This window comes from Hypomesus transpacificus, unplaced genomic scaffold, assembly GCF_021917145.1.
Source record: "Hypomesus transpacificus isolate Combined female unplaced genomic scaffold, fHypTra1 scaffold_441, whole genome shotgun sequence".
Lineage (NCBI taxonomy): Eukaryota > Metazoa > Chordata > Actinopteri > Osmeriformes > Osmeridae > Hypomesus > Hypomesus transpacificus.
Genome location: NW_025813958.1, coordinates 4962 through 30221, shown reverse-complemented (window position 1 = coordinate 30221; position 25260 = coordinate 4962). Strand labels below are relative to the sequence as shown.

Here is a 25260-nt window from a genome sequence, read left to right as displayed (position 1 = left end):
GGGGGGGGGGGTGTAAGTGTAAGTGTGAGTGTACAGTAAGTAGGAGAAATAAACGTTCATCACCGTGCATTCGTGCGGGTCATGTTAATAACATGAATATCAGCCACTAGAGGGCGGGTGAAGGCAGAGGGCTTGGCTTGGGCTTGGGCTTGGCCACGGTCCCGAGCTCTGGCCGCGTCTACAATGTTGACGGGCAGGTTCCCCTACTGTGGACGATGGAACAGATGAGCGCCAAGATCGAATGGTACCTTAGAAACATTCAACATGTCCTAAATGAGAGTGAACGGGCACTACTATTATTTGAATCATGCGGAGAATGGATCATCATCATGTAGTCTAGACAATGTGTGCCTGAATATGAGAAAGAGAATGTGTGTTACTTCAGAGAGAGACGGAGAGAGGCGGAAAGAGAGAGAGAGAGGCGTGTAATATTTTGTTCTCTTTGCCCAACATTAATTTATTCAGTGAGTGACATTATTACAGTGTAACCAGGATATACAACCAGCACTTTTTTATACTGTAGGCCTACTGTTGAAATAATTTATTCGAAATCGATTCAAAAATGGGAGAGCGGCTAATCTGGGCATAGACCATCTTTGGCAAATCTTCTTATTAGTTCTTAGAACGAATGCCATCACATGGTTTCTAAATAGTCTCCGTTTTAAAATTCCTTGAATAGTGAAGTAACCGATGCGTGCGTAAGCGACATACTGAATACATTTGATACCTGTCACTACTGGTCCGACTTTCAAATTCACAGGTCGTGTAAAACATTTAATTTCACTCCATATACCGAGGCTAGGGATGGAGGAGCACTTATCTGGTTATATTATTAGAACGGTCCGCTGTGCGTTGTGGCTGGCGTGGATGTGACCCAATCAGGTGTAACCTTGCCTGGTGTTTGGGGCCATCATTGGCTGGTGGGATGGTAGCTGTGTGTAAAACCAACCCCGCTCCCCTCACTCGCCTTCCAGGAGCCGACTAGAGCGGATCGTTAGCCCTCAGAGTGTAGAGTCGCAGTGAATACATAGACGCACCCAGTGAGAGAAAGTCAAAATATTGACCGTATTTACACACAGCGTTTGCAAATCCAGTGTAGTTTCTTGCGATTATGCTGGTTTATGTATTACCTATCTATTCGTGTGGAATTTCATATTTTTAGTTGTGACTTTTCCAGTCCTCTTTACAAGAGGAGTGTATTTGTGCGTCTTGGCTCTCTTCCTCTCTCGCGCTGCAATGTTTGTGCCAACGTCAAAGCTCACAGACCGGGGCAGAATTGATTAAAAGAAGAAGCGTAGATCAAATGGCTGTGTTTCTGACGACTCAAACTGCATGCTTTTCGATTGACACGACGCAGAGAGGAGGAATTTCAGATTTTGGCACCCTCATTGCTGTGTCGTTTGCCTTTCTACGGACAGAATCGACAGGAAATGTTCGATCATCATATTAAAACGGAATAATATTGTTTTATTTATTTTTTATATTCAAGTGCACTTGAGAGAGGAAGTGGAAATGATTTTGTTACTAATCCTGGTCTCCATCCTGGACGGAGCGCTTTCCCAGCTGCATTACTCCGTCCCGGAGGAGCAGGAACCGGGGACCGTGGTTGGAAATTTATTGGAGGATTTGGGGTTGGACATCACAAAACTTTCCTCTCGCCGTTTCCAGACTGTACCCAGCTCAAGGAATCCGTACTTGGAAGTGAATCTGGAGAACGGGGCGCTATTAGTCAAGGACAAAATCGACCGCGAGGAGATATGTAAGCAGACCACTCCGTGCCTACTGCATCTGGAAGTGTTTTTGGAAAGTCCGCTGGAGCTTTTTCGGGTGGAGATCGAGGTTCTGGATATCAACGACAATCCCCCCCGTTTTCCCGAGACCGATATTTCCGTGGAGATATCAGAGAGTGCCATCCCCGGTACCCGCTTCCCCGTGGAGAACGCATTCGATCCGGACGTGGGCACGAACTCGCTCAATACATATGCCATAACGAACAATAACTACTTTTACCTGGATGTTCAGACGCAAAGCGATGGAAACAAATTCGCTGAGCTGGTGCTGGAAAAACCATTAGACCGGGAGCAGCAGGCGGTGCATCGGTACGTACTCACGGCCGTGGACGGAGGGATACCACAGCGGACTGGCACCGCTCTCTTAGTGGTTAAAGTTCTGGATTCCAACGATAACGCGCCCACGTTTGACCAGTCAGTATACACAGTAAACCTTCGGGAGAATTCTCCCATGGGAACGCTGGTAATTCAGTTAAACGCCACGGATGTAGACGAGGGACAGAACGGAGAGGTGGTGTATTCCTTCAGCAGTCACAACGCACCACGGATAAAGGACCTATTCAATATCGACGCCAGAACTGGACGGATAGAGGTAGCTGGAGAGGTGGACTACGAGGAGAGCAATACGCACCAGATATACGTTCAGGCGAAAGACATGGGTCCAAATGCTGTCCCCGCGCACTGTAAAGTGCTGGTAAAGCTCGTGGACGTAAATGACAACACACCGGAGATCAGTTTCAGTACGGTGACGGAGTCTGTGAGCGAGCAAGATGCCCCGGGCACAGTGATAGCGCTCTTCAGCGTCACGGACCAGGACTCTGGTGAAAACGGACTGATGACCTGCGAAATACAAGGAGATGTGCCGTTCAAACTTAAATCGTCGTTTAAAAATTACTACACCATTGTCACGGACGGACCGTTAGACAGGGAAAACACAGACTCATACACAATCACTGTGGTGGCCAAAGATAAGGGGCTGCCCTCACTCGCTACGAGCAAGTCTATTAAAGTCCATGTCTCGGACGAGAACGACAATGCACCCCGGTTTACGCAGCCGGTTTATGCTGTGTACGTGACAGAGAATAACGTACCTGGCGCTTTTATCCACGCTGTGAGCGCTTTGGACCCTGACGTAGGGCCAAACGCCGTTATTACCTTCTCCATATTGGAGTGTGACATCCAGGGCATGTCCGTGGACACATATGTGTCAATCAATCAAGACACTGGCTACCTATACGCTCTGCGCTCCTTTGACTATGAACAACTGAAGGAGTTTAGTTTTATGGTCCAAGCTAAAGATTCCGGAAACCCCGAGCTCTCCTCCAACGCCACAGTAGACGTTATCATCGTAGACCAGAATGACAACCCGCCCTCGGTTATTGCCCCAATCGGTAAAAACGGAACTGCTAAAGAGCACCTACCGCGCTCGGCGGAGCCTGGTTACCTGGTTACGCGCATCGTTGCCATGGACGCGGATGACAGCGAAAACGCACGACTGTCCTACAGCATACTACGGGGCAACGAGATGGGTATGTTCCGTATGGACTGGAGGACGGGGGAGCTAAGGACTGCCAGGCGGGTGTCCACTAAAAGGGACCCCCAGGGCTCCTATGACCTGTTGATCGAAATAAGAGACCATGGGCAGCCACCCCTCTCCTCTTCGGCAAGTGTGAGCGTCATCCTGGTGGATAGCGTGGTTGAAGGCCGAAGCGGGGACAGGGGCTCCACCGCCAAGTCCAAGGAGACCTCTCTCGACCTGACCCTTATCCTTATCATCGCCCTGGGCTCTGTCTCCTTCATCTTCCTGCTTGCCATGATTGTTTTGGCCGTGCGCTGTCAGAAGGACAAAAAACTGAACCTGTACACGTGCCTTCTGGCGGGAGAATGCTGTCTGTGTTGTAGCTCGTGCTGCAGCCGCCAGGCTCGCGGCCGGAAGCAGAAGAAGCTGAGCAAGTCAGACATCATGCTTGTCCAAAGCACCAACGTGACGTCAGGGGTCGGTCCGGTTGGGCAGGTGCCCGTGGAAGAATCCGGGGTGGGCGGCGTGGGCGGAGGATTTGGGTCCCATCACCACCAGAACCAGAATTCATACTGCTATCAGGTGTGTCTGACACCAGAGTCCGCCAAGACGGATCTAATGTTCCTGAAACCATGCAGCCCTTCGAGGAGCACTGACACCGACCACACCAATCCGTGCGGGGCAATTGTCACAGGATACAGTGACCAGCAACCGGACATCATTTCTAATGGCAGCATCCTCTCCAATGAGGTACGTTCTGACTCATTGTGTGCCATAGTTTCTCTACCTCATGCGCAACGTACGAGGACGAAAGTGATTCATGGCCTGTTGAGGCGTAAATAATTAATTTGTTTTAATCTCTTGAGCTTTACAGGTTGCAAAATAGATACAGGTGTCAAGCGAGACCAGTTCTTCTTTCATTACAGTATAAAGTAATCGATGAGCGTACATATCAACCGGCCATCCTTCTAATCGAAAATTATATTCATAATATAGGTTATTTTGACTATCTTATTCAGTAACATATGCTATCATTTGAATCATACTAGTTCAATTTAATTTACCCCCCCCCCCCCCCCCCCCCCCCCCCCCCCCCCCCCCCCCCCCCCCATCAGTCCGTGCGTATAATTTCCATAAACCAATCAGGTTATTGGTTTGAATCTGTGCGTCGTCCTGCTCGCAGCGCCGCCGGCCTGCGGGGCTTGTTGACTGCGGCTGAGCGGAGGGCAGCCAGGCACTCAGTAGTTAGTGCTGCGCGTTAAGTATGCCGCGCACGGCGCCACATAGCAGCACCGTGAACAAAGGTTGTTCAGTTGCGGCGCCGTTTGGCTCTATCATTTACGCATTCAATCGCCTCCCTAACCCACTCCCCACACCCCGGATAGAGAGAGGGAGAAAGGGAGAGTCAATAACATGAAATGTCACTGTCCTGTTCCCTTCAAGAGCGTCTTTGCGTCTTTCCGCAGCATAATAGTCCAAACATAAATAGTGTACCAACTTTGATGATGAGGTGAAATGGATGTGTTTAACACATGTCAAATGTGATTCTTTCAGACGAAACACCAAAGGGCAGAACTCAGCTACCTGGTCGACAGGCCTAGGCGCGTGAACAGGTGAGAAAAGACAGTAAAAGGCAAATCACCATTCTCAAAATCCCCCAAAGCTTCTATTTATTTCTGTATTTTTGTTCCAGTTGCATTCACAACACAACCCACACGGCTTCGCACATACATGTTCCATAACATTCCAATATCACACGGGGTTTACACTGCAGACACAAACCATGTTATTCAATATTCCGCAAAGGGCTGTCACTCTAAAATATCCATAGAACGTTTATCTCCAATTTGGCTCGTGTCCCATAACTGACAGATTTGCGCGCCTATTAAGCCTTGATGCTGGTTTTTATTGCATGTCAAGTGTAACATCCAATTTAGAAACTTGATGGCCACCGTGAAAGCATTAATATGGTGTCAATTTCTGACTGGCTTCGCTCTCTCTCCCTCCCTTCTTCTGTCTTTCTCACCCCCTTCCTTTCATTCTTTTATTTACTTTTTTTTTTTTTACAACAATCTCTCTCCCCACTTCCCCATTTCGCTTTCCAGTTCTGCATTCCAGGAGGCGGACATTGTCAGTTCTAAAGATAGCGGGCACGGCGACAGCGAACAAGGGGACAGTGACCACGACGCCACCAACCGGGGTCACTCGGCCGGTGAGTTCACCATAATTACCCCATTACGCAGCACCCTGTTTGTGGAGGGCTAATGCCGGTGTCGCGGTGCGGACCGGTGACTTTTAATTGTCTTAATTTGAGGTTTCTCCGGTCGTTGGCTGGCGTGAATATGAAACAGGCTCGAGGTGTTGATTGTGTTTCACAATGGGTGAACGAGAGACAGATTCAGTGGATTACATCCGCTCTCTCTCTTTCTCCCCATGCCGTGGTGCTGAAAGGACAGCAAACTGCAGGCAGCGATAATGCTTTTTCTTTTCTTTTTTTTTCTCGCTTGAGCAAATCAATACGCCTAAACATGTCCGCGGGGAAAGAGAATATAGGAGATAAATGAGTGACACAATTGGAAGCAACGTAATGAGTTATCTGAACGAGATTAAAGTTTGCTTTTTGTGTGCTGTAGGGCAACACAGCAATGCGCCAATATAGTTAACCTTGCTCAAATATATCGGATTTCACCAGAAGTCAATGTACCATGTAAATATATATGTTCTTTGGTTTCTGGAATTGTTCCCATTTCTATTTGGAATGGATTACATCTAAACTGAATTGACCCTTGCCTTGCCCCAGTCTTGACCTTTTGTCATTCATCCAGGCACACACACACACACACACGTGTACACACACTCAACCTTGTTGTTATTGGTTAGTATGGAGACAATCAGACCATAGCATATTGGATTTAGAGTTACTCATAGATCAGTCTGTTGCAACATTTCTAACCAGTATCACGTTGCAATGATTTTATTGATCATAAGATGACCAGAGCATTGCCTGGCTGCACGCAGTCCGAATATCTATTGAATTGCCCTTTCCTTTAAAGTAATTGAAAGCCACATCTGTCATTTGCCAATGTCTAGACAGAGAGATGCCAAATATCACCTTACCATGGGTTGGAATACAAATGGATGGTGTTGGCCTGCTGGGGTTGCAGAGATTCTAAAGGTGGTTTGATGACCCAAGCCCCCACCCGCCCACCGGCCTGTTATGATTAAAAAACCTTGCCAGATGGGCATGAAGTCTGGGTTGCCCAGGTCCCAGAACAAACGTCCAGACTTTGGCTCGGCGAGTTGGTGCAAGGCTTTTCTAGAAACCGTGGCAGCGTGGGTGGGGGGGATGGTTGGGGTTGAATCCACCCCCACCCACCCCCCAACTGGGGACATAATTGCTTGGCTTGGTTGGAGCTCCATGTGTAGCGGGCAGAACATTTGCTTCAGTGTTTTATTTAGAAGACAACAGCTTACCTCTCCACAGGAGGCCTGGCTACTGTCGTTTGGTAGAACACAACACTCGGGTTTCATAAGCTTTTGTAAATATTAGCTGCCGTGAGTGTGCGTATGTGTTTTGGGTTGAGTGTGTGTCTGTGTGTGTGAGAGTTGGAGTTCTCCAGAGATAATGCATTGGAAGGTGTAAATGATGTTATGGTTGGAGTGAGGGAGTCGTAGGAGGAGGAGTTGGCGGTGTTCCAGTGGCTTGGGGCTTGCTGACTAACCAGAGGCTGTTGGTGAATGTTTGCTTGAAGTCTTTTTGCGTGTGACTGATTGTGTCTGCGCCTTCTGGGCTACCTTTGCTTCAGATATGCTTTGTGTGTGTGTTTGTGTGTGTGTGTGTTTGTCTGTAAGTGTGTGTCCCTAACTCATAGCAAGTCTCATCCTTCATTCTGTCTGCAGGGCACGTTGTGCTATGTTACAGTCCAATGATCAGTAATTCATTTCGAGAACCTTTGCATAGCAATTATCAAATGAAGGTTAGCACCAAGGCTAACGCTATCCTGAGACGCTACACGCCACCTTACCCCATCCTGGAATTTCAAATCAGGAGAGAAACCATTTTAAGACTTGGCACGCCATCAACCATCTCCCTGTGACACTTAAGAAAATAAGTATTTGACCGGATGCTAAATCAAAAGAGCTGGCTGTTGTAAATATCATCAGTTGGCAGTAGACACTGTCTTATACATTCAGAAGAAGATCTTTGGATTGGGTTCAAAACTACAAGCGTTTCGTTTAGAGAGCTAAAGCTTCATCGATTGATAAAAAGTGTTTAGTCACTTGAAACGTTTTTTCTTACTTTTTCTACACAGGTCATTTGGATTCAAATTAGCTGTTGTTTCTCTCATTATTTTGGACATCAAGCTAAGCAGTGCTGACAGGTTAGCCCGCAGACCTAAAGACAAGGTGACAATTAGTGAAAGAGTAGGAGATAAAATATTCATTCGAGAAAGAGATTGGATTTTGTTTAAAAGTGTTGAAGGACCAAGAAGCTTCGGCAGAACCAAGGGAGCGACCTTCTATTTTTTTCCCCCACTTTTCCTTCGTCTTTTCTTTTTTTCTGCTCACTCTCTCTTTTCAAAGATCATTATCTTTGACGTTTGTTTTGTATGAACAACAGGCGTGACAAATGACACAATTAAATCACTACGGCGGAGCATTAAGATTGCTGATTGTAAATTAGCAGTGGCCGACGTTGTGTTCGTGTTCGCCGCCACAAGCCGCTCCTTTGCCACATCACCCTGGAAATGAATCCCTTGGGCTCGGCATCACTGGCGCCATGATAATGTCAATGGGAAGCGTCGCTCCCAGTATTCGCTTGGCAACACAATGTTCATGAAGCAGAGACATCCTTTGGACAGTGGTGGCGTCCTGATTGAGTAATCTGTAAATGTGTACAATGTTCATACAGCGTGTGTACAGTCGAAGCACCGTTAAACTGAAGCACCGGTAAAGACCATTAGGTTGCGTGTAGCCCCAGTCTGCCAAGATTGTAATGATTATAACAGTGGTATGTTCTTCCCCCTGTTTCCTCTCCAGCATAGTTGTCCCTTGTTCAATGTTGCAGCTTCATCCAAATATCAATGGAGATTTGTCTGCTTTTTAAAAGTCTGACAAGGACTTGATTAAGTGCTTTTCTAGATCCAGAAATAAGCCAGTAAGGCCTTTTCAATCTGAACATGATCTGCCCTTTCCTAGTAAACGCACATAGCAATCAGCATCACTGCAGAGAACAACAGGAATAATTCATGAGTTAGTCAGAACCCTAAAGTTTCCTGGACCAACTCAGACTAACCATGCAATCCCACTGATAATGCAACAGGTATAATAATCCTATTGATAGCACGATAGGTATAATAATACTATTGATTGCACGATGGGTATAACAATGGGTTCAGATCTCTGACTAATATCAAGGTCACATGCTTTGCTATGATGGGGAATAGAACATGGGATTGAGTCAATTGAGTCATTAAAGCCACAGGGTTAGGGTTACCTCCTTCCAAGGCGGTCGCGCTGGGGTGAGCATGAGGGGGACTCACCCCCAGGAGACTGATCCATCACCCTGCCTTGTCAGGGCTCCAGAAGGAAGAGCCATCGTCCAGTCCTTTGGCCCTGGGAGGTCTCTGCTCCACTCATCATTGTCCCTCTGGTTGAGCCAGCAGGTGAAAACCACCCGCCACGCTGACTTCCTGTCCAAATATTGACATTTCCTGTCTGGGCGTCCACAGGGGCCGATAAGGGACAGTGTTTTGGGGGGGAAAGAGGGGAGGATGAAAAATAGGATGTCCATGATGCAGCTAACAGAGGAAAGCCAAAGAACATCTGCAGTTCTCTATCTCTCTTCCTTTCTCACTTTTTTTCTTTATCTCTACCTAGCCATCTCTCTCTCTCTCTCTCTCTCTCTCTCTCTCTCTCTCTCTCCTCTCTCTCTCTCTCTCTCTCTCTCTCTCTCTCTCTCTCTCTCTCTCTCTCTCTCTCTCTCTCTCTCTCTCTCTCTCTCTCTCTCTCTCTCTCTCTCTCTCTCTCTCTCTCTCGATGTAATTAGCAAAATCATGCTGTTTTGGGACTCCAGAAACAAGCACAGACGTAATAAGAATAGGAAAAACAAGAGGTGGAAAAAAAAGAGAGCAGATAATTGCTTATTAAAGACGAGATTGTTTGTTTGCGCTGCGTGCTGTTGTTGTCTTTTGGCGTGTGCGTAATTGAGTGTGTCTGAGCGGATGTATTTGTAACTGTGCGAGCACATTTAACTGTGTGCGTGTGTGTGGTGCTTGATGAGGTCATTCACTGTTCAGCTTTATGGTTGCCAGTCATTGTTTGGTTTTGTTTGTTTCCTGCTCTGCTCTCTGGAGAGACAAGGTGCACGGGATAAACAGCCCGAAGAGTGTGTGTGTGCCAGAAAGGTGGAGTGTGTGTGTGTCTGAGTGAGTAAATGAGAGATAGAAAGAGAAAACAGGAAAGCTATTGCACGTCACCTTACAGGCCAGGCTCACATATCTGGTGTGGGGATTTAGAGCCAACTCTGCATCCAAGTGAGATTTAGACTATATTCTCCCTTTGATAAGTGTGTGTGAGTGTGTGCAAGCGTACCTGCCTGAATGGATGTGTGTACTCGAGTGGCTGGTGTGTATGTCCCTCTCTCTTCCTCTGTGTGTTTGTGTGTGTGTCTGTGTGGAGGAACAGCAGCATTATCAGCAGGGCAGATTTGTCTAAGAAGACCCTTTGATCTGCAGCCCCCTCAGCCAGGGGGAATTAGAGATTAGAGATTAGCATGCTCTCCCCCGCCCGCACCTCCATTTCTCTCCCTCTCTCTCTCTCCCTCCCTCGCTCCTCTCCTTCTTTGATCCCCTCATTCCGACGCTCCAGCATTGTCCCACCGCCGTCTGAAGCGGGGAAAAGTGAAAAATCCATTCCATCCGACGACTGGAATCGCTAGAGGGTATCATTATTCCTGGTTCTCTATCTCTTTCTCTCTCACATCTTTCTCTCCCTTCTTTGTTCCATCTCTCCAAGAGAGCATAATTAAGGTCACCGTTGTTCTTTTAAGACGGCTGTTTGTGATACCGGGTATTGTCTTCATTGGTGTGTGTGTCGTACCAGCTATCATTTTTGGCAGGGGCTCACTGTCAATTGCACGCCTTGTCAGCTTGAGTAGGCTTGATTGAATAGGGATTGAACAGATCTCTATGCCCATTATAGTACTTCCTTCATGGTGTATTGCTGTGCATAATTGACGTTTTTGTTTAAACAGAATCGAAACACATTTTCAGACTTTTCCTTTGGGTGCTTGAACATGTATTGTACACAAACAAAGACAAGGGAGGACATGTTGATGCAATATTATTCCAGTTTGATTGCGCATTTCACTAAATAGATGAGAAAGTCTGTAAATACTGATAATTGACTTCATCTAAGATGTAGACAAAGTCTGTAAGATGGTGTTTGTTTTTGTTTCGAAGACATCTGCTTCACGATCCAATATCCTGACAATCTTTTTCTCGTTCTCACTCCCTCTCTCTTTACATTCCTTTCTTGACTCTTTCCTCCCATCTCCCCCCCTCCCCACCCACCCTCCCCCACCTCACTCTGCCCTCCCCTGCCTCACTCTGCCCTCCCCTGCCTCATTCTGCCTTCCCCGCCTCACTCTGCCCTCCCCGCCTCACTCTGCCCTCCCCTGCCTCGCACCCATCCTTCCCACCGCCGTTCCTTTCTTCTCCATCCAACATTTCATGAACACCCCCCCCTCCCACCTCCCCCTCCCCACCCACAACCTCCTCCACACTGCATCTCCCTCACCTCCTTTATCCCTCTGTCCTCATCCTTCCGTCCGCCTCCACAGGCGCCGACCTCTTCTCTAACTGCACAGAGGAGTGTAAGGCCCTGGGCCACTCGGACCGCTGCTGGATGCCCACCTTCGTGCCCTCTGACGGGCGCCAGGGGCCCGACTACCGCAGCAACCTGCACGTGCCCGGCATGGACTCCGTGCCCGACACCGAGGTACCGGCGCTCGAGCGCGTCACCGCCGCCACCGACCTCCCCACCTCCACCTCCACCACCGATAGGTCATTCTCCACCTTCGGCAAGGAAGGTCAAGGGTCAAATCACCTGCACCAATCACAGTACAGCACCAGCACGCTAGAGAGGACAGAGTATGATAGCCTGAGAGGCACCCTCCCGTACAAACCCACCTTCCTCTGTGAGTATCAGTACGACAGCTCGCTAGAACCCTACGACTTTGGCTTAGTCCAGTACAGATACTAGCAGTTTCACACTAACTCAACTAAGAACTATCATTGTTTGTTTACTCTTTTTTTTCTGTTTTCTGTTTGAGTAAGAGTGTTTATATTTTGAAAATGTCTTCTTCTGTTTTTTGTCAAGTTGTTCTTTTGTCATCAAATCTGAGTGTTTCTATTTTTCAAAATGTAACCTGCTACCCATTGCTGATATTCTATCAAGCCCCCTTTCAAAATTCCTAACCTCTATTTATTGTCCATTTCTTTTTATGAAAAAATAAAACTATGTTTTGGATTTAAACCAAAATTTGTGGCCACATTTTTCTTTCCTTTGCTTTCATTAACCCCTCATCCTTCTATCACTTATGCCCTCCTATGATGAACATGAAGCAAAGACTATACAATAAACTTTTCTTCTTTACCATGACACATTCTCAGCATACACCTGTTACTAAATCTCCTCAGATTAGCAGCTGCATTAAGAAAATTCAACACCCACATGAACACTCACCACACATATCGTATCATGTCAGTCATCTTAAAAAAAAAATAAAAAAAAATCACTGCTTACAATCTGGCACGTTTGCTTTGCATCTCGAACGCATGTAAACACTCTCCCTTGGTTTCCCCCTCAGTGATGAGGAAGGCTCATGAGGATGACGATAATGTAGATGTTATTCAGGTTCTAACATATATTTACAGTCTCTCGCTGGCTGGCCTTGTTCATGTAATACTAAATGTGCTCAAGCAAATTAGAACTGCCGCCTCATCCTCATCTTGGCAGAAAAGCTCTGTTTGTCATTGGGTTGCTTTGGTTTGGCTAACATGCACGATGCATGCACATTGATTAAACTGTCCGTGAATGTAGATATTTTGGGATGTACTCTTTACTTGAAGCATTTGCCTGATGTGTTACCATCAGGTCATGTAAGGTATTAGGTAGGTTAACAGAGTTGTAACTTAGCAATCAGAGAGTGCAAAGCTTTACTTGGGCCCTTTTTTTGAAGTTTCCAATATGGTGCTTCAAATGTAGAGTAGGCTTACCAATGAGTTCTCCTTAGTGAAGGATGTTGTTTGTTATAACCAGAGTGTGCCTTCTCTCCTCACAGCCCACAAAAGGATTTGCTAGCTCCTTCCGTGTGGACTTGTCTGAGACGGCGTGAGTTTCGCACAGCAGAGAGACCAACGAGGGAGACAAAACAAAAACAAAAAAATTTACAAGGACATTGTCTTGTTTCCGAACTCTGTCAACATAGTTGCCCAGCTGAAATGGAAAACTTGGGTTTCTGTTGATTTGGGAGATGGTGGGGAGGTGGGGGGTGGGTGGAGAGGGTAAGGTAGGGTGTCAGGTTGGCAAGAGTGTCGGGGGGAGGAAGTTGCAGATGGACTTTGGAACTTCCTGCTAGGCTTCTAGGACCATGTAAGGCCTTCCTTTTTCTCAGCAGGCCTGAGACGTGCAAAAGCTTATTGACGTGGACGAGAAAATGTGAACGAGATTGCGTGAATGCCAACGCAACAAGGATGGAGAGGTCTACAGTGACCCAGGGAACTACATCAAAGACAGAGACGAAAGTGAGACAAAGACTTGATGGAGTACCGAAACAGACATGTTAACAAAGTGGACGGGGTGGGGTCAATGTACTCCCCTCCCCCTCCCCCCCCCCATTAGATGTGTGTGCCTGTTTACATGGAGAGAAACAAAAAAAAACTGAAAAAGGTTTCTGTACAAACTTCAACTTCACTGAGCCCTTTAGCTGTTTATACTGTCACCACTAAGCCAATTGTACAGGCAGGAGGGATTGAGAGAGAAAGAATGTGACGGAGAGAGGAGATAACCAGGAAAAGAAGAAGGGGATGGAGAAGAAAAGAGATGGGAACAGGTAAAGGTTTAGATAAGGCACGGACAGAGGTTGTACAGGTATGAAGACCAGAGGGAGAAAAAAAAAAAAAGAAAAAAAAAAAGATATCAACCAGAAACGTGAATGATGTGCATTATCATTCAATATCTCCGGTTTTGGACTGTTTTTTTAACTGTTTTTGTTGTTCTCTTTCTTTTCTTTTTCTGTGTGGTCAACGTGTTCAGAATCTTCAGTCCTTGACTTAAACAGCAGCAGAGATATGCAGAGATATACAGAGAACGCTAAACACTTTTAGGGATGACTTCCCTCTGCAACATTGGCCTACTTATTAGACCAGATCCATTTTGTGGTTTAAATCATGTGTGCAAAGTGTTTACTGTGCTATTTTAAAGCGTATAAATGACTATAAAATCTATATATAAATATCTATATATACGATATACTTTTTCTGAAACTGTGTAACCATTGGTTAGTTTCTTATCCACTGATTATGTCATCAGAACTGATACTAAGTGCTCAAAACAACTTGTATTAAAAACCAAGAGGGGGGCTTTGATGAGTTGGGCACCCTCTCTGAATCAAACCAAGGTTTAAGTTGATGTTTTTTTTTTGTTGATTGTCATTTTTGGGTTGTCAGGTTTTGAAGTTGCCAGGTTTAAAGTGTTGGACTCGATGTGTGTACAGAGCAACGTGGAGCATTTTCTAGCGGTTAAGCCTAAAGGCTGTGTTTGAGTCGAGTCCATATGCAGAAACAGGACTATCACAACTGAGCTAGACATCAAAGGTGTTCACACAATCACACACTAACTTGCTGTCCTACACCCCAAGGGACACACACACACACACACCAGAAGATGAGAGTCTAAGAAAGGAAGAGAGGCCTATTTTACGACTGAAATCAAGACTCTGAAGGCTCCAATCAAGCCTGCAATCCTGTGACAGACAGACACACACACAAACAGACACAAACCCAGACGCAAACACGGCGAGAGGTGATGAATAAAAAGTGTAATTGAAGTTTACAACGTGGTGTGTTTCTTTTCCACCATCATGCAGCTGCAATGCCACTCTCCACACCAAATTTAAACCACCCAGCTCCAAAAGGGCTCCGTGTTGCCCATCTTCTCACTATCAAACACACCCTGCAGTCTCCATTCACAAACACAAATGCAACAGAGGATTCTGTTCAAAAGAAAATCCAAAGTCCAGTGGTGGATTGCTCCATTTTCTAGCAGACCCTGACCTAAATTACTGCTTTTAAAAATATTCGGATAGCCTTAAAATGGTGCACACACCGCACACACCACACACACACGCTTTTCCCCAAACGCCTTCTTTTCCTTGACAGCCAGGCAAGCTGAAGAGATAGGAATGTATTTGCCCCTGGATGGATGTACAGCCAGTTAGATGAGGACGTGTGTGTATAAGCGCGAGCATGCACGTGTCAGCATGCACGTGTTAGTCTGTGAATGTGTGTCTTGTGGTGGGGTCATCAGACAACAAAGAGGGGGTCCTGTGATCACTGTTATCACAAGGTTGACTAACCTTTGTACTCCCTCCCACACACACACACACACACACACACACACACACACACACACACACACACACACACACACACACACACACACACACACACACACACACACACACACACACACACACACACACACACACAGAGCTTCCTTTATCTAATGTCTGATATTGACCATGCTGTAGTCCCTCCCTAGGGCCCCAGGATGGCTTAAGATCTCACCCAGCAAACATCAGCCCTTTGTCAGTGTGTGTGTGTGTGTGTAAGTGTGTGTGTGTGTGTGTGTGTGCGGGAGTGTGCATGTGTTTGTGCTCATGTGGTTTACCTAGGATTAGGCCTAAGCCTCAGAGGAGCTAAGTTGTGACATCTTTCTCTACCTCTCTTTCCCTCCACGGTCGTTCAGCGTCCCCCTCTGTTCTCCCCCATCCGCCCTCTTTCTTTAGAGTAAATGTCTACTGCAAATGATGGAGTGTCAACGGAAGGAGAAAGAAATGGACAGAGATGGAGAGGAGAGAATGAGAGAGAAGCAGAGGGACAGGCAGATGGATGGGGGGGGGGGTGGTCTCGATCAACAAATATAGAAACTAACCTGTCAATCTACCTGTATAGTCCATCTGTTGAAGGTTAAAAGGAGCTTACCTAACTGTCTGTGACTCTGTCTGCCGATCTCTACTCCAGCCCAGATACACTCCGTCACTAAATAGACCTTCAAGAGAACTTGTTGACTGACATTACTGCTGCCTGCCCCTATCACCTTCTCTCAGCCACCTCATCACATATTACAAGCATTACATAATACACACTCACTGTTTGGATAGACACACAACCAGAAGGGCACTTACATACCAGAAATTCACAAGCTGGCACTTACACACCACACACGCACACACACACACACCCTCTTCTCCTCCCTGCCCCGACCGCCTCATCAGACAGAGGAGAGACACAGGTGAGGGCGCGAGGTCCTCGACCCCCTTGTCTTGCCTCTCATCTTATCCGTGTTTGTTCCAACACACCCCATAGAACTCAACACCCAGGTCATCAGGCGACCTCCACACAACGTCTCTATTTCCCCTTCCACTTCGGAACTCCTCGTCATCCTAACCCTAACCCTAAACTCGCAGACCGTAGACCCGCAAGGGGTTGTTTGTGTCCTTTTGTGTTGTACCTTGATTCTTGCCTAACACCCATAATGCCATTGTATCAGTGGCTCTGAAGTACCATATTAGAACTGTTAAGAAGAACCATATGTAGATATTGTTACTAAGGGAACGCTTAAAAGTCTGAGTGTATGGGACATCCATCTCCGAGCACTTTCCCCCCACTATTACGCCACACACACACGCACACACACAATCCTGTCAGAAACACATGGCCCAGGGATCCGCTCATCTCTCACACCTAATTCCCAACAGGCACGGGGTGGATGCTGATTTAGGTAACCCGTGATGGCGGAAGCTGGTCTCCTCATGTCTCTGACATGGAGGGGCCCTTTAGGAGACATACTGGAGCTAGCTCAGTAGGGCTAGCTCAACAAGCTAGCTCAAGCTAAATCACAAGGTTTAAATTGTGGCTGAGGTTAAGCTAGCATGTCAATGCTATGGAAATCACTTGCTTTAGACTAGGCTAGACTAGACTATACTGGGGCTGTGGCTAAGCTAGCTCAACAATACTTTGATAAAACACAAGGTTGAGACTGAAGCTGAGGCTGAGCTAGCTTGACAAAACCACCCTAAATCACTAGCTTTAGACTGAGGCTGAGCCTAGGCCAGCTTGACAGTTCTGCATGAGAAGCTGTTAGGTTCCAAAAAAAACATGGAAGGTAAGGGTTTATATTTTGAAAATAACAGAAATTCACTGTGCTAACAAAATGATAATTATCTTATTACAGAACCAGAGAAAGGCTCCATCTCCATGCTAAGCTAAAGATCACAACTCTTACACAAATCATGACCAACATCCCAAAAACGTCATATCACCTCCAGAAAATGGGACTAAAGCAAAAGTAACCTTCCAGAGCCGAGAAAAGCAGAGGACAAAAATTGCATGCCAGAAAAAAAAGGAAAAAAAGATATGCCTTTAGAAACCTGGCATTTATTTCCAGCCAATCTGTCAGGAAGGACAGAAGGGGATGTATGGTTCAGAGGCCAGGTGTAGGGCAGTCTAACAGCAGAGATGGGTCCTCCTGAGACCAACCTTATCTGGGGTCTTGTCTTTGGTCCCTCTCCCTGAGGTTCCAGGTGCGGAAATGTTAAGTGAAACACATGGGGAGGATTTTTAACGTAGCCCACCCACCACCACCCCCTCTCTCTCTTCTGCTCCCCCCAGAAGGAGGACACCTGGTCCCTGGAGGGGGGTGAGGGCAGGGGAGAGAGGGAAGAAGAAAGAACGAGAGAGGGAGATAGAGAGATGTGGGCTTCTCCCCCCCCCCTCCCTCCCTCCCTCCCTCCCTCCCTCCCTCCCTCCCTCCCTCCCTCCCTCTCTCTCTCCTTCCCTCCCTCCCTCTCTCTCTCATTCCCTCCCCCCCCTCCCTCCTTCCCTCCCTCCCTCCCTTCCTCCCTCTCTCTCTCCTTCCCTCCCTCCCTCCCTCCCTCCCTCCCTCCCTCCCTCCCTCCCTCCCTCCCTCCCTCCCTCCAGCATCAGGCCCTCAGCTGTCAGGCTGAAAAATGGCAGACGAGACAGGGGTCTTCTGCCTGGGGAGACAGGCAAGAGAGAACAGAGACCTCTAGACACACACACACACACACACACACAAGCTAGACACACACCTAGGCAAACTCATGCACACACACACACACACATACCCTCACACACAAACACACACAGGTCTGTTGAGAATCCACTCCTATGTCGTGTCTCAGAGAATTTGTGAATGTGTATCTACAGGGATACCCAAGACCCTAGAGACCCCTACTCACACAGGCACTCACACACTCACACACTCACACACTCACACACTTCAGTGAGTTGTGACTTCAGTGAGTTGTGACTTATGGCTCTGTGTGAATTTGGCCACCTAGCGCTCTTCTATCCTTCTTCAACTGACTGGCTCTTTGAACAGCAGATGTTCGCCACACAAACACGCACACACATACACACACACACACACACAAACAAATCATTGCCCTCTGTACTTCAGGCCAGGAACCTAGCATATGGTCTGTATCAGTGTAGAAAGATTGCTTGATAGATTGCGTCTCATAGGAAAATGATCATTCATTCTCACAGACTAATTCTTACCCATTTTCAACAAGAACCACACTTTGGGTAAGGCACAGTGAGGTGTTTTAGCACCGCTAGTTTGATATAAATCCTTGAAAGTTCCCCATGTACACTTTAAAATCTCAATTCAGATCCTTGAGATTAGCATCCCAACTAATTTGGAAACCTACCGTCGCACTCAGTACACCGGATAAGATGGAATGAGATGGCATATTCTAGTATGGCTATGCTTCCGGGCTTTGGCCCTGAGCTCTCATCTCGAAGCTTTTGACGGAACCCTGGTTACTGAGGATTCAGTAATTGAGAAAAAGAAAAACAAGCACATCTTCACTTTTCCTTAGACGAGCACGTAACACCAGAAAACACCCAACAACATCAAAGCTAGGTCTTTATTCACTAAAACATTTGTTCAAAGGCACGGCTCTTGTTTACATAGTGATTACTATATCGGAGACAGGGAAAAAAGAGAGACATTTCTGAGCCACACTTTCATTTATAAATGTTGGACGAAATACGTTTTAGAGAGAAACAGATCTAATGTGTGCAGAATGAGAAAGAGAGAAAGAGGGAAGGAGGGAAAAGAAATTGTTGTCATCTACAAAGGGAGCTGAATCCCATGTGTCATCATATTGAGGGTGTACGTTTGAAATACCTTCAAAACAATAATTATAAACGCATGCACACACATGCATACGCACATTATACACACAAGCCTAGTTTACCTTATGTTATAGTTGAGGAAAAATGCCAGCCACATTTGGCGTTTTGTTGGGAAAATGAAACGCTTCAAGAAGGTTTGGGGTGCGTGGCACAGAAAAAGGTGCACACCTACATTACTATGCACACACACAGTTTTTAGTTGGTGTGTTCCAGTTTTACAGTGCACTACAACTGAAAGATAATACTGCATTACAATGAGCACAATCACACATACACTACACACACACAAACACACACACACAGGCTTAGTAAGCATGCATCTTTACGTATCATCTGTTTCACAGTGTTACATCATTGTGGGACATGGAGTGCATCTGCATAGCCAAAATGGAAAACCACAGCACCCACAGAGAGGAACAAAGGAGAACAGAAGACTACAACCACACACACACATAAACCCACTCAGCCTTGCCCTGTTATGCTAATGGCTGCTTCCACAATGACTGAGGGCGAGACCAAACTCAAACACAAGTATGCATATGCATTTATGTATGCTTGAAACAAACACGCACCCCACACCACTCCACACACAGCCATCGTTTTCGCTGTCAGGACTGCATGGTACTTTAGCGTAGAGAATGAATCAATACAAAGCACTGTACCTGTAATACGTTTGTAAAGGCAACTAGGCACTGTGCTCTCGGTAGTCAAACACACACACACACAAACACAAATAAACAGGATATGTTTTCATCCCAAGGTCTTGTCAGTCCTGATAAAGTGAATATTGGCCCTTGTTGGCCCTGGAAGAATTGATTGGTGCCTCTCCATTGCTTCCCATTGGCCTTGTGAGACAGACACACACACACAAACAACACAGACAAGCATAACACGTACATGCCTCTAACACGTTATCCAAGTCCTTGAAACCAGGGCCAACATGTACAACCACCCACTGTGGACTTGTCACGATCTTGATATCCAAATGCTTGGTTGTGTCCCTATGCACCCAGAGCTGCTCTGCGGCTGCATGTGGCACCAGGCCTGGAAGCTCACTGAAGGGAGCGGACAATAGGGCCAACACTGAGCACAAAACACCAAAACCCAGCCTTTTTTACTGGAGAATAAAGGAGTCTCCGTTAACTCTGGAGGGTTTGTTTCGACTTTGTCAGCTCATCACTTTTGCAAAGAAGAGTGCAAAGAAGGACTTCAGGGAGAGTGAGGGCGGGGCAAGGCGATTTGATCCTTCCGGAAGGTCGCATCGGAGACAACTGTTGGTAAGATCGTTTTTTAGAGCTGCGTTCCATGGGCTTCAGACGAGGTTTCTCGCCTGCTGTGTGTGTTGGCCTTTAGAGGTGTGTTACCTATCTGTGATGCTAGCCTGTTTGTGGTTTTAGTTTGATTTGAAAAATAGCTGTTGGTGTCACTTTCACAAACATTTTGTGGAAATAGAACAAAAATAAAGAATTCTGGGTTTAAAAGTTAAAAAACAACGTTTCAACATGCTCCAGAACACCTTCTTTTTGCAGAACTCTGTTGAACTCTGTTGTTGTAAAACCTTCTCATCTGCGGCAATGCCTCCTCTGGTTTTGAAGTAGCAATCAGAGGGAGGGCGCAAGGGCGGTTGTCTAGATCAGAGCCCTACAGTCAGGGGGGAGGTAGGACAAACCTCACCAGCACACTCAGAAGCAGCAGCACAACAACAGAAAACAAAACAACAACACTCAGGGCATGCTAAATAAATGTTTCCAAAGATTCAGCGTGGGTCTCGAGGGTGCCACGTGTTCTTGAATCCCCACAACCCCAACGGCCAAGTGCCAAAGGGTTCCTACTGATTGTCTTGTAAACTGACTTTGTATTCATATGTAATAATGGGTTTAGTGGTGTGTGTGGTTGTCTGTGTGGCTGGCATCCTGTGTGTGCTCCCCCCCCTCGCCCCGCCCCCCCCCCCCCCGCTCCCCAGAGCTACAGTAAAACTCCAGTGACACCACCAGCCATGTCTCATTCCCTATTAAAGAAGTCCCACAATAATGTGGGATGTCAGGGAAGGCGACTACTGTCTCATTAAAGAAACATACACACACACACACACACACAGACACAGAGACACAACCAGAGGGGGAAGAAAAAAGGAGAGAGGCACAAAAACAAATTAAACTGAGCATCAGATAGGCCTTTCATTATAATTACCATATCCAATAAAACACAGATTAGATAAAGGACGAAAGCTCTGAGAGAGAGAGAGAGAGAGAGAGAGAGAGAGAGAGAGAGAGAGAGAGAGAGAGAGAGAGAGTGAGTGAGTGTGTGTGTGTATGCATGTGTGCATGTTCCACTCCGTGAACTTGGGGGTGGGGGAGGATGCCTATTCTGTATTTCCATTGCATGTTTGTGTTTGTGAGCTTATTGTTCTTTGTGATGGAACACATGCGTGTGTGTTTGTCCAGTCCTCACCCCTGTGGCGCATGCATCCAATCGGATTCATCCTTTTGCTCCTTTATTTACCAAATAAGGTCAAACATCCAGCTGAGGTTCACTGTCGACCAAGACGCTGAAGTTAGCACCTACTCAACACGCACACTCACTCACTCACACATACACACACACACGCACATAAACCCATCTATTTCCTAAGTCTCTTATCTCGTCCCCCAAACATTGACAAACCTCTCAGGGCTCCCCTGCCAGCAAATACCCTGCATGTCCTCTTCTGAACGCATGAGACAGAGGCCACTCACCCCGACACACACGCTTAGTGCTTTACACACACACACACACACACACACAGTGTCCTGCATACAAGTCACGCTGTAACCCGTGGCAACCAGGCCAGGGCTAATACGGTTAGTGTATGGTGTCTCAGGAAACAGTCCCAAATAGATTTCCATGTAAGCCTTCCACTGCGAAATGACCAGGAAATTATTTTCCAATCATTTGCGTGAGAACTTACACCAAGCAACAAACTTTTAATAAGAATGAATTTTCTGCGCGCTCGAAATCAGTTAAGCAGGGGGACGGGCATATTTGTCACAGAAGCATCTAGCGAGCCTGCTTACAAATGACCCCTGGAAGGCGCCTAATTAATGACTTGTGTTAGGTGAGACCAAATGAGGTGCCTCCACAGTCTGTTAGCGTGTGGGATGGATGCACCAGAGCCAGGATGACGATGATCAACATCTATTGGACTGTCTGATGGCTGGACTTTGATTCCGATCAAATCAACTCACTGTGTGACGGGGAGGGGTGAGTGAGGAATAGCTATTGTGAGAATGTGTAAACACACACACTCACACATGCACACACACACACACGTACACACACATGTACTACATTTGAATCTATCCAGAGCCTTACGTGTAAAACCACCCAACTGATGCGTCTAATGAATGAAAACAAGAAGGCAAACACAAAAGATAAAAGTATTGACCCTGGAATTTCTCAAGTGATAGAAATGGCGGTCAAAAATGTATACAACCTTGCAAAACAGAGAAAGGACATAATAAGAATAACTTTATGCCTGCCGACTTCAGACCCTACAAGGACTTGGCAAAACACACCATGTCATCTTTTAGAGATACGTGTCTAGTTGAGAGCTCACAGCCACTATTACAGGCCATGGTTTTGGACTAAATGTCTGCCATTAAACAGGCACACACCATAAAGAGTGCCCTTGGCAATCCTTATTGGCAGATGCCATTATCAAGATGGATTGCTGCTATTGTCTTTTAATGGACAGGTGACTGGCGTGCATGTGTGTGTGTGTGTGTGTGTGTATGTTCTCACTGGCTGAAAACATATAATGGTCTTTAAGACTTCTTCTACCAGACCTCGTAATTAGTGATACTTCTCCTAATGATCTTCATTGAGCTCCATATAACATAAGCATTAGCGTTTTCTCTCAAATTAATTAGCTTAAATTAGATGTCAAAATGGTTAATTATTATGATGAATGTTTTATTGCAATAATACTGAGAGGAATTAGAACAATGTTAAATCGGGGCGTGCACGCTCGGTGTGGAGTTGTCAGGGAGAATAATTGGTATAATTCATTTAATGGGGACCAAAAATACTCACAGATTTTAATAGCTGAGAAAGAGGAGAAGATTGAGAGCGAGGGAGAGGGATTCAGGCTGAAGAAGAGAGAAAGAAAAGGTGAAGGAAAAGCACATACAGGAAGACGTCCATTAAGTCTCCTCTTGAGGAGGAGGTCAATGTTGTATGAGGATGCTTGGAATGGCCTTGTTTGGGGGTTTTCTGACTTTACAGGGTAGTCAGGGGGACATTTTTGGCAAATAAACATGAGTAAATTGAGTTTCAATTCCTTGAAAGGTTTTACATTAGTCATCAAGGCCTACAGGAATAACACAGTATTTTAAACCCCAAAGCTGTTTGCCCTGAACAACTTTAAACTTGATAAATAATCTAGATAATCTTAGATCTAGATGAGCAGTTCACCAATTAAAGACCTTTCTTGCACCTTCATAGCCAATGAGGGAGCACATATTTGTACACTGACAACAGATAACATGCAAAGTCTTTGGAGGTCCTGAATTAGATAAATCTGTCTCAAAACCCTAAGCCAAATGTTGCTTAAGGAAGGGTTTTGTCTCTCATTGTGACCACAGATTACGTTCATCGATTGTTTTGGTTACAAGGTTTTAGGGTCATGGAGGGCCAAACCTTAGAGATTCAATCTACCAATCTTGATGCTTAGAGGCATAATATGGGTTACTTCTGCCGGGGGTGGTGGTGGCGGTGGTGTGGGGGGGTTGTGTATTTGGTCGTTATCTCTGGGATGTGGTTCAACTATCTGGCATTTCATAAAACTAAATGGCCTTTCTCATGACATTTCTGTAACACTCAAAGATCATGACCCTATTTATTTCCCTCTGAGAATTCTATTGAAACACCAATTTGTCTTGTCAGAATCGGAATTTCTTAAGACTCCACACTTTTAGTTTCGTCGTCGTCGTCGTCGTCGTCGTCGTCGTCAACGACGACGAAACTAAAAGTGTGGAGTCTTAAGAAATTCCGATTCTGACAAGACAAATTGGTGTTTCAATAGAATTCTCAGAATTCTCACTTTTAGTTTCATTCTAACCAAATGTCAATTTTAAATATAGTTCTACTAGCTCAATCAAATCTTACACAGTGTAACATTTTCAAGCAAATTGCTTGAGACACAACTTCATCAAATGAGTGGCCAGCCCTCAGGACTGGACACAAAGACATCATATTAGACCTGCAGTCCAGGGGATCGCTGGCCAGTAGCAAACGGGCGAGGCAGCTTGGGTAAGACCAGGCAATCCATGTGTGAGGATCATCTTATCAGGCCTGGCTCATGAGGACACACCAACCCAATCTTCCAAGTTGGCTCAGTGTCCTCACTTGTACCTACCTGACTAGTCCAAATAAGTACTAAGCTGTCTGGATTGGCCATATGTTCCTATGAAACAGGTGTCAATGGATGAACTTAAGACAAACAGATAAATGTTGTGTAATTGCACGATCCAGGGGGTCAAAAGGTTCAGACAAGTTATTTGCTGTAGGGGTGACGGTTCTGGTAAAAGAATAAAATGACCAAAACTGATTAAACAAGGGAAGATGCTTATCTGGTGAATTCATTATATAGGAATGGAAAGATGGAAGCGTACTGGAAATAAACAACCCCACCGTTTACAGTGTGGCATGAATGCGGGAACAATGTTCAAAGTCATATAGGATTAAACAACATTGGACCTCTACTTGGTAGAGGTGTACTTTGGTACTTTCTAAATGAACACACAATAACTCTACACATCACTGTGGAAAAAAGCTTCTGCTAAATAAATAATGTAGAAAGAAAGCAATTGTTCTCAAGAACAATTCAGAAGAAAAGGAGAAGGACAAAATAGAACAGAAATAGACAAATAGAATGTCTTTTTTACATTTACTTTACTTTAAAGTTGGATACTTTAAAGTTGGATTGTACTGAATCTTCTTAAAAGGAGGCATCAATTCTCTATTCACAGCAAAAAGACCCCAGGGTGACCTGTTGATGTCTCTACTGTTTAGATGTTTCAAAACTAAGGGTTGTTTTTTTTCACCCTTCTCGTCTCGCTTTTTCTTTTCTTTCTCTTTTTCTTGTTCTCTCTACTCCAAGATGCCTCAACCATCTGGTGCCAGTCTTTGGAAACCAGACCAAATCTTAACCACCACCAGAGTGGCGCAAAAAAATTATAAATACCTGACATTAGTCCCCATCACTTCACCCATGGCAACGTTTGGCGGCAACACATCAGTTATGAGTGGAAACAAGATTAGAACAACTGGTCGCAACTGGTATTTTTGTTTTGTCTCATCCGCTGCAATATGCCGACTGGATCCGACTCATAAGAGCTGATGGGTGCTGTGCGGTGAACTGAATGCAACCAACTTATGTACTTTTATACATTTGTCTCCT

At 45.8% G+C, this 25260-nt stretch overlaps 1 protein-coding gene across 2 annotated transcripts; it reads left to right on the top strand.

The window, feature by feature from the left end:
• Window positions 1–978: 978 nt before the first annotated feature.
• Window positions 979–14384, top strand: LOC124465107 (protocadherin-10-like). 2 transcript variants are annotated; one of them, XM_047016974.1, is made up of 5 exons: window positions 979–4059; window positions 4864–4922; window positions 5415–5521; window positions 11153–11509; window positions 12656–14384. In XM_047016974.1, the coding sequence occupies exons 1-5, from the start codon at window positions 1513–1515 to the stop codon at window positions 12673–12675; spliced, it is 3090 nt and encodes a 1029-aa protein (XP_046872930.1). In that variant the 5' UTR covers window positions 979–1512; the 3' UTR covers window positions 12676–14384. The 2 variants fall into 2 exon arrangements, with proteins under 2 accessions (XP_046872930.1, XP_046872929.1); XM_047016973.1 differs by lacking the exon at window positions 12656–14384 and having other exon boundaries at window positions 11153–11849.
• The last annotated feature ends 10876 nt before the right edge of the window (window positions 14385–25260 follow it).